Source organism: Podarcis melisellensis (genome assembly GCF_964234715.1).
Source record: "Podarcis melisellensis genome assembly, chromosome: 13".
Lineage (NCBI taxonomy): Eukaryota > Metazoa > Chordata > Lepidosauria > Squamata > Lacertidae > Podarcis > Podarcis melisellensis.
In genome coordinates this window covers 5454168-5464166 of record NC_138545.1, presented here as the reverse complement: position 1 = coordinate 5464166, position 9999 = coordinate 5454168, and the positions used below count along the sequence as shown (strand labels likewise).

Genomic DNA, 9999 nt, shown 5'->3' with positions numbered 1-9999 from the left:
TATGATACCAAACAGCCATGGCTTCCCTCAAAGGATTGTGAGAGCTGTACAGTGGTACCTCGGGTTAAGAACTTAATTCGTTCCGGAGGTCCGTTCTTAACCTGAAACTGTTCTTAACCTGAGGTACCACTTTAGCTAATGGGGCCTCCCGCTGCCACCACCACACGATTTCTGTTCTCATCCTGAAGCAAAGTTCTTAACCCAAGGTACTGTTTCTGGGTTAGCGGAGTCTGTAACCTGAAGCATCCGTAACCTGAAGCGTATGTAACCCGAGGTACCACTGTATTCAATTCCAAATAAGAAATTGCTTTATAGACTAATAATTTTGCAAAAATTCCATTTTGAGACTGAAATTCAAGAGTTTAGTTTGTTAAGGGGGCTGGAAATTGTGAAGAGACCCCTATTCCCCTCGCAGAGATACAATTCTCAGAGTGACTTGACAACCAATCCCTCTTGGGATTTATGGGGGGGGGGGAGTCTCCCAACCACTGTAGCAAACTACAGCTCCCAGAATCCTTTGAGGGAAGCCATGGCTGTTTAAAGGGGTACCGTAGCGCTTGAATGGAATGTGGCCTCAGCCTCCTCCGTATTTGAGGTTACTGGCAGTGGAGAGGTTTGCCCCCCCAACACAAACACAACATGCTCTGGCAAAGAAAGTAGCCACTTTGGCTCGAACCCCAAACCTGCTGGAGGGGGAGCATTTCCCAACCTGCTACCCCACCCTCTCTCCTCAGCCACCCCGACCACCCCATCACAAACTCCTCTCCTTCTTTCCCTCAGCTGAGACAAACTCCAGGACCCAACAACCCCATCTTCCTCCCCAGCGACTCCGTGTGGGACTGGACCCTGGCTAAGATGTGGGTCCGCAACGCCGACTTCCACGTCCACCAGAACATCTCCCACCTGCTCCAGACACACCTGGTGGCCGAGGTCTTTGCTATCTGCACTCTGAGGCATCTGCCATTGTGCCACCCGGTCTTCAAGGTACGTCGGCGGCGAGGGTGGGGAAGGAACAGCGTCCGGCCCTAGGGTCACGTTAGGGTTCGCACAGCCAAGTGAGGAAAGGCAAGGAAAAGGTTTCGCTGGACCCCCCCCTCCTGCCGTTGCGGCAGCCCCTGGGAAACCCAAAGGTTGAACGGGAGCGACTCCATCTTGGAAGTGCCGGCGGGATGAGGGTAGAGGGGTGTGCCGCTGCCTGAGGGCGAAGGACAAGAATCTGTGCCCCGCGAAAGGATCTTTCTTGCCGCAAGGCTGGGCCTGTTTTACTTGTGAGTCGAGCACAGCCCAGTACCTTTTTGTGTTGTGACCTGTTGAGAGGTGTGCAATCGCGCTGCCTGGTTTTGGGACTGAAAGGGAGCTGGATCCAGTGCCTTGGCTGAAGGTTTCGGCTGTGTGACTTTCAAGTCTCTCTCCAGGCCAAGGATTCCAACAGTGTTAAGTACTGAAGTTCTCACCCTGGGACAGCAGGGGGATACTGTAGATAGGTATGCAAATAAGGGATCAAAAGTGACGTTCAGTGATTGGATAGTTTTAGAAAGTTGTTACAGTTGCGTTGTAGTGGAGCTCTATATAAGCAGGCTGGCTGAATCCTCCAGTTCAGTTCTGTCCTGGCCTGTGAATAAACAAGAGCTGTTTGGAGAATCGCTGTGTCGTCTGATATGTTCACCCACAACCTAACAGTTTTCACTCAGGTCCACATATGCAAATAAGGGATTGAAAGTGACATTCAGTGATTGGCTAGTTACAGAAAGTTGTTACAGTTGCGTTGTAGTGGAGCTCTATATAAGCAGGCTGGCTGAATCCTCCAGTTCAGTTCTGTTCTGGCCTGTGAATAAACAAGATTGAAGAATCGCTGTGTCGTCTGATATGTTCACCCACAACTTAACAAACAGGTTTTCTTTCCCGCCTTGCAGCTCCTGATCCCACACTTCCGATACACCCTCCAGATCAACGCTTTGGCCAGGGTCAGGCTCATCATGGAAGGTGGAATGATGGACCTGGTAAGAGAGAAGGCCCCTTTCCCCTTTTGAGTTTGCTTGTCTGTCTGGTGCATCAAAGGCAGAGCTTAGCTGCTGTGCATCTGGGGGCGGGGCTAGCGTCCCAGGGGGCGAGACGCCCATGGGGGCTGCTTCCTGGGTGAGGAAAGAGGGAGCTACACTGCTTTGCCAACAGCCTTCCTCCCTGTTGGAATCTCCGTTCTTTCTGCCGAGCTGATAAAGCTCACCTTCCGGAATCGCCTCCGGCGTGATTAACGGCCTCTAGGCATGTTCCCGTTACGCAGAGAATCAAAACAGCACGCGGAAGTGATGAGATTTATGGCTACATCGCTATGCTTTGTTTTCTAAGCTACGCAGACAGAAAAGAAATCATCCTCTCTCTGTGAGAGCAGAAAGCAACTGAACAACAAAGGAACAGGAAACCAGTAATGTTACATCCGTCTCCTGTCTTCCGTGAGAATTCCAACAGCCTGGAATGTCTCTGGAATGTAAACAGAGTCTTGTGACTCCAAAGCACTGCACAGGGGCATACAGAAACTAACACTCCCTTCCCTCTTCCTTTTGGCAGCTCGGGGGAGGCCTCCCCCCCCAGGAAGCAGCCCAGGCGCGGGGGCAATGGTGCGCCACCCGCCTACGACTCCCAAGCCTCCCCCAAGCTCTCAAAACAAAGGGAAAAGTGGGGAAGGCTGCCGACAAGGCAGCGTAGCTCCACGCCTTTTCCCGACAGCTCGGGGTAGGCTTGGGAGTCGTGGGCGTGCAGCGTCCCGAATGTAAACCCCCCCCCCCAGTGATGACACCCAGGGCGTACCGCCCACACCCCACCCCTCCTCTGACCCTGTGGTGCATCCTCCTGCCTGCTCTCAGAGATGGATTTTGAGACCCGAATGAGAATGTGCATCTTTCTGCTTTAGCTTGGGGCAGCACAGCCAGATTAGCTGCCCCCACCGGCCCAAATTGCACAAAGAAGCAAGCGATGGGAGAGATGTCCATGCAGAAAATGCTGTCTGCAGTTCAGCAGCTTTTCTTTGAAATCTGCACCCAAAGGGTCAAATTCGGAAATGTATCTCAAGTTGTTCTCCAGCTTGGACATTTTTGAACATGGGATCTTAAATCTCATGCACCTAAATGTGTCACACCAGAATCCAGCATTGTCCATGGCTAAGAACTTTGTAGCAACAACAGCATATAATATAAAAATTTGCCTCACCCTCTTATCACCATCCTCTTACGTCTATGCTCCTTGGATCCGAAAGGAGAGGGAAAGTGAAACAAACAACCCAAAATCAGTGTGCTAATTTCCACTTTTTAGTGTCTGGTCCCCACGTCCCCTCACCCCAGCCTCCCATCTAAATCTGTTGGTGCCCGTACTTCGGAATACCGATATAGATAAAATATTCCACGTTTTATCTTTAGAATGAGAAAGGCTTACTTGCAAATTTATTTTGCTGTGGAACTTATTCCACCTGCCCCCTAAGGCTGAACCCGACAACCCTTCTCCTTCAGTATCGTCATCTAGAAAAGCGGCACACAATTTGGAAATGGAACGAAATATACAGTGGTACCTCTGGTTGCGAACGGGATCCGTTCCGGAGGCCCGTTCGCAACATGAAAAGAGTGCAATCCGCAGCGGCGCATCTGTGTACACCGGGTTGCAATTCGCTGCTTCTGTGCATGCGCATGACGTCATTTTGTGCTTCTGTGCATGCGCGAGCAGCGGAAACCAGAACTAACCCTTTCCGGTGCTCCCGGGTCGCTCGCAGGACATAACCTGAAAGAACGTAACATGAAGCAACCGTAACATGAGATATGACTGTAATGACCTGGTTTTCTCGCAGTGCAGGGAGCTTGAAGATAACGCCTTTTCTTCCTGTCCTGTCCCACCCTTTGAATACTCACGTCTGACTGTTTCCCCCTCCCCCAGGCTACCTCAGCAGGCTACAAAGGAATCGTGCCCATAGTGGGGAAAGGAACCTACAGCATGGCTTATGCCTCCCTCTGCCTCCCCGACGACATTGAGGCCCGCGATGTCGCCTCCATCGCAAACTACCACTACCGGGACGATGGGCTGAAGATTTGGGCCGCCATAGAGAGGTGACGCCGGCAGGGATGGGAGCCGTAAACACCTAGATAAAATCGCTCAGATTCGGGAAGAAGTAGACTCCACCGTGGGAGCAGGGCCGGGGCGGGAGAGTGCTAGAGTCCTGTCTGGTCAAGTTGTGTGGGATCAATTTCAATCTGTTACCTCCGAGGATGTGGACAGGCTGCTTGGACGAGTGAAGCCAACCACCTGTCTCCTGGATCCTTGCCCATCCTGGCTTATAAAAGCTAGCCGGGAAGGACTGGGCGATGGGCTTCGTGGGGTGGTGAATGCTTCCCTCCGTGAGGGAGCCTTCCCAGACCCGCTGAAAGAGGCGGTTATCAAACCGCTTCTTAAAAAACCATCTTTAGATGCGAAGCCACAATGGCCAATTATCGCCCAGTCTCAAACCTTCCATTCTTGGGCAAGGTGATTGAGCGAGTGGTTGCGGAACAACTCCAGGCACGCCTGGAAGAAGCGGACCATTTGGATCCCTTCCAGTCGGGATTCAGGCCTCATCATGGGACTGAAACTGCCTTGGTCGCACTGGTTGATGATCTCCGGCGGGCTAGGGACAAAGGTGAGAGCTGTTTCCTAGTTCTGCTGGATCTCTCAGCGGCGTTTGATACCATCGACCATGACATCCTTCTGGACCGTCTTGGGGGGCTGGGAGCTGGGGGCACTGTCATACAGTGGTTCCGCTCCTTCCTCCTGGGCCGTGTTCAGAAAGTGGTGGTGGGGGATGAGTGTTCAGACCCCTGGCCGCTCACTTGTGGGGTGCCTCAGGGTTCTGTCCTCTCCCCCATGCTTTTCAACATCTACATGCAGCCGCTGGGAGGGATCATCAGGAGGTTTGGGCTGGGTGTTCATCAGTATGCAGATGATACCCAGCTCTACCTCTCTTTTAAATCAGAACCAGTGAAGGCGGTAAAGGTCCTGTGTGAGTGTCTGGAAGCGGTTGGAGGATGGATGGCGGCTAACAGATTGAGGTTGAATCCTGACAAGACAGAAGTACTGTTTTTGGGGGACAGGAGGCGGGCAGGTGTGGAGGATTCCCTGGTCCTGAATGGGGTAACTGTGCCCCTGAAGGACCAGGTGCGCAGCCTGGGAGTCATTTTGGACTCACAGCTGTCCATGGAGGCACAGGTCAAATCTGTATCCAGGGCAGCTGTTTACCAGCTCCATCTGGTACGTAGGCTGAGACCCTATCTGCCTGCGGACTGTCTTGCCAGAGTGGTACATGCTCTGGTTATCTCCCGCTTGGACTACTGCAATGCGCTCTACGTGGGGCTACCTTTGAAGGTGACCCGGAAACTACAACTAATCCAGAATGCGGCAGCTAGACTGGTGACTGGGAGTGGCCGCCGAGACCATATAACACCGGTCTTGAAAGACCTACATTGGCTCCCAGTACGTTTCCGAGCACAATTCAAAGTGTTGGTGCTGACCTTTAAAGCCCTAAATGGCCTCGGTCCAGTATATCTGAAGGAGCGTCTCCTCCCCCATCGTTCTGCCCGGACACTGAGGTCCAGCTCCGAGGGCCTTCTGGCGGTTCCCTCCCTGCGAGAGGCCAAGTTGCAGGGAACCAGGCAGAGGGCCTTCTCGGTGGTGGCACCCGCCCTGTGGAATGCCCTCCCACCGGATGTCAAGGCGATGGACAACTACCTGACATTCAGAAGACATCTGAAGGCAGCCCTGTTCAGGGAAGTTTTTAATATGTGACATTTTAGTATATTTTTCATTTCTGTTGGAAGCCGCCCAGAGTGGCTGGGGAAACCCAGCCAGATGGGCGGGGTACAAATAATAAATTATTATTATTATTATTATTATTATATTAGAGCAGCCTTTCTCAACCTGTGGGTCCCCAGATGTGTTTGAACTACAACTCCCATCACCCCTAGCTAGCAAGGTCAGAGCTCAGGAGCTGTAGTCCAACAACATCTGGGGACCCACAGGTTGAGAACCGCTGACCTAGAGAGAACCTGGTTGGGAGGTGGGGCAGCTGCCATCTTGGATCGACGCCTGGCAAGGCCTCACAGCATGCACTTTTTTCATGTACCAGGTTCGTGGCCAGCCTTGTCCGGTTCTACTACAAGAGTGACGACCGCGTCCAGAGCGACCCGGAACTCCAGGCCTGGATCCGAGAGATCTTCAAGGAAGCCTTCAAGAACAGGAAGACCTCCGGTGCCCCCTCGTCTCTGGAGACCATGGAGGAGCTGACCAAGTTCTTGACAATGGTGATCTTCACCTGCTCAGCGCAACACGCTGCTGTCAACTCTGGCCAGGTGAGAGGCCACACTTACCGTATTTTTCACTCTATAAGATGCACCCAGCCATAAGACGCACCTAGTTTTTAGAGGAGGGAAACAAGAGAAAAAATAATTCTGAATCAAATGTTGAAGAGGGAGGATCACGCTAAGACATCACAACAAGAGGCACTCTGCAGCTCTCCCTCTTGCTGTGCTGGCTTCAGCGATAGCTGCACAGTCTACATTCACTCCGTAAGACGCACACACATCTCCCCTTACTTTTTAGGAGGGAAAAAGTGCGTCCTATAGAGCGAAAAATACGGTACCTTCCTATCCTCATCCACGTGACTCACTCCCCTCTTGAGCAGCAAAGCATAGATTTGGCCTCTATTTGAAGCACCGCCCTTCTGCGTCTCTCCCCATCCCCTCCTCTTCTTCCTCAGGCCGCCTCCTCAGTCGCCTCTGGCTTCCCCTGGCAGCGTGGCGGAAGTCTCGCAAGAGAGGGGCTGCCCGCCCGCCCGCCGCCACCCGTCTCCTCACAACGCGCCCCTGAGGGGGAAAGGGAGAGACGGAGATGCAGCAGCTCGTGTGCGCTCTCTCTCTCTCACGGCGGAGGACCCTGAGCTGCTGCTTCCCTCCCCAGCCGGGCGAGCATGAAACCCGGGAAATTTAAGGGACATCATCAATAAGGGGCAGCAGCAGAACACGGTGCTGGGATAAGGGAGTTTCCCACCAAATAAGGGACGGTTGACAGCTATGCTCCGGGCTGTTGAGACTGCTGCTGCTGCGTTTCCCGGGGACATTAGATGAAATCCAGGGACATTCCAGGGACGGAATTTGTCCGTGGACGTATTCGCAAATCCAGGGACTGTCCCCAGGAAACGGGGACGTCTGGTAACCCTAATTTAACTTGGTCCTTTGCTTGCCCACAGTATGACTATGGCGCATGGATCCCCAACAGCCCGCCCTCCATGAGAAGACCCCCACCCACCATGAAGGGCACAGAGACCTTGGAGACCGTCCTGGAGACCCTCCCTAAGGTCAACACCACCTGCATCGCCCTCTGCTCCTTGTGGTTGCTAAGCAACGAGGCAGGAGACACGGTAAGGATTTGGAGTGAAGGAAGCACTCGGTTAGGTACCAGATTTTCTGTGTCAAGAAACTTCGAGCCAGATCTCCCTTCCAGTTCCTTGCCAGCAATATTCTAGCTGCGGCCGTGGCGTATAAAAATAACCTTTTCTAATCTTGTGGACTGTCCCCACAATGGAGGATTGGATAAACAAATTAAGTGATTTTATAGGATTGGCCAAATCAACGGCAGGCGTAAGAAATCGGTCTAACCAGAATTTGAGGAAGGAATGGCAATGTTTTGAGGATTATATGGAAAAAAACACTGGTCCAAAGGTAATGTGTCGGTATGCCTAGATAAAGTATGTGAAGATGAATCAATCTAAAATAAAACTAACAATGGATAGATAATTATTAGTATAAAGACACAATGTAAAACAGAGATTATTGTTTTAAGGACGTAAAGTTGAGGTGGAGGGAAGCCACACGGGTGTATAGTTTTGTTTTTATTGTTTTGATGAATACAGGTTTTGAATCGGTAAATTTGTAATTGTAAAATTATGTATTTTTTGTTGCTGTTGTTTTGTTTCTTTTTTGTGAATAATAAAAACTAAATAATAATAATAATAAAAAGAAACTTAGGGCCAGATACACCTCATATATTGAAAGCACATTCGATGCACCTTTAAAGCACATGACTTCTCCCAGATGATACAGAAAACTGTAGTTTGTTAAGGTGCTGGGAATTGTAGCTCTGTGAGGGGAAAGCTCCATTTCCCAAGATTCTTTGAGGGAAGTCATGTCTTTAAATGTTGGTCAAATGTGTTCTGAATACAGACGTACCTTGGAAGTCAAATGGAATCCATTCCAGAAGTCCGTTCGACTTCCAAAACATTCGGAAACCAAAGCGCAGCTTCTGATTGGCTGCAGGAAGCTCCTGCAGCCAATCGGAAGCCATGGAAGCACCATCGGACGTTTGGCTTCCAAAAATACTTCACAAACCAGAACACTCACTTCCGGGTTTGCGACGTTCGGGAGCCAAAATGTTCGAGAACTAAGCTGTTTGACTTCCAAGGTATATGTTGTGGATCTGCCCTTAGCGCTCCATGTTTATATCTAAACTCTTGAATTTCAGCCTCAAAATGGAATTTTTGCAAAATTATTAGTCTAAAAAAACAATTTCTTCTTTGGATTCTAATAAATTCCACAAAGAAAAGGTACACAAGAGAAAAAATGGGTGAGAACCACAAACATTAAAATGCTTGTTTCAAAACTCCGTGAAGAATAATATCAGGCAATACTATCGAAACTCTTATTTCCCCCACAATCATTATACAATTGTTAATTAAAATGAATTATTGTGGGGAGAATAAGGGTTTCAACAGTATGTCTGATGATTGCTTTAAATTAAGGTCCCTTACAAATTTGAATAAAAGGATTGATAACTTTCAGATCTTACGAAGTCATACTCAAATCATTAACTCAAAGACACAAATCTATATATTTATTGGCTCACATTGGGGGGACTACATTTAAGTACAGGCAGGAAACCTGTGGCCCTCCAGATGTTGCTAAACTCCAACTCCCATCAGCTCCCAACCAGCATAGGCAGTGATCATGGATGATGGGAGTTGTAGTCAAGCAACAACTGATGAACCACCAGCTCAACATCCCTGCATTACAGCAGTCTACATTTGGCCTAGCAGTCCCATTAAAAAAACCATACGAGGACAAAAACTTGACTTCGTTGTGAATATTTCCAAATGTGGGGGTGTCCAAGGAGTTTTACATTTGTGTTTTAGGATTGTGAATGTGAGACATTCACTGCAACTTAAATGGGAGTTTGAGGCACGGTCTTCACCACTGATTTCTCCCGAATCTTTTCCAGAGACCTTTGGGCCACTATCCCGATGAACATTTCACTGAGGACGAGCCAAAGCGGCTCATTGTGGACTTCCAGAACGACCTGGCTAAGATTTCTGAGGAAATCAACGAGAGGAACAAATCGTTACCCCTCCCCTACAACTACTTGAACCCGCCTCAGATTGAGAACAGCATCTCGATTTAGGTCTCGGGTGTGTTTAGCAATGTCAGCCTGACCTGCGTTACAAAGTCGGTCCGTCTTGTAACAGCGCTAAGCTATATTACGAGTTGATTCCTCTCAAAAGTTCAGAATGTAAAATGAGACACGACAAGATCCTCTGTCTTCTGTATGTAGTGCACTAAGCATGTAGATGTTTGTCAGTGTTTAAGATTTTTCCGAACTCCTCTCTGGCTAATGTGAAGTTACATAAACTGAAAGGCACCTTCAAACTTTTTTTAACGGTAATTTTCGTTGAGACTCTCTTGTCGATTCTGTGAACTAAGGCTGCATCCACACCCCAGAAATCCAATGGGACTTACAATCTTTACATTTATAGGATTGCTTGCAAGTGATCGTAGAGTGTCCTCTCTATTCAGTCAATTGCTTGCTACCAATGTGCCTACTGCTCCCTGTTCATGTCTAGAAAACCCTCTTTACCTATTCCAAGGTATGTTAGTTTGGGGAGGTAGGGTAAAGGTAAAGGGACCCCTGACCATTAGGTCCAGTCGTGACCGACTCTGGGGT

The 9999-nt window shown here is 49.7% G+C and overlaps 1 protein-coding gene across 1 annotated transcript in view; it reads left to right on the top strand.

Annotated features, from left to right (window-relative positions):
- LOC309355737 (polyunsaturated fatty acid lipoxygenase ALOX15B-like) overlaps window positions 1–9796 on the top strand; it is a 43140-nt gene extending 33344 nt beyond the window's left edge. Inside the window, exons 11-16 of the mRNA XM_081886829.1 lie at window positions 781–984; window positions 1914–2000; window positions 3919–4088; window positions 6137–6359; window positions 7256–7426; window positions 9280–9796. Coding sequence (XP_081742955.1) covers window positions 781–984; window positions 1914–2000; window positions 3919–4088; window positions 6137–6359; window positions 7256–7426; window positions 9280–9459 — 1035 coding nt within the window. The 3' untranslated portion in view covers window positions 9460–9796. The remainder of the gene's footprint in view (window positions 1–780; window positions 985–1913; window positions 2001–3918; window positions 4089–6136; window positions 6360–7255; window positions 7427–9279) is intronic.
- Window positions 9797–9999: the final 203 nt, after the last annotated feature.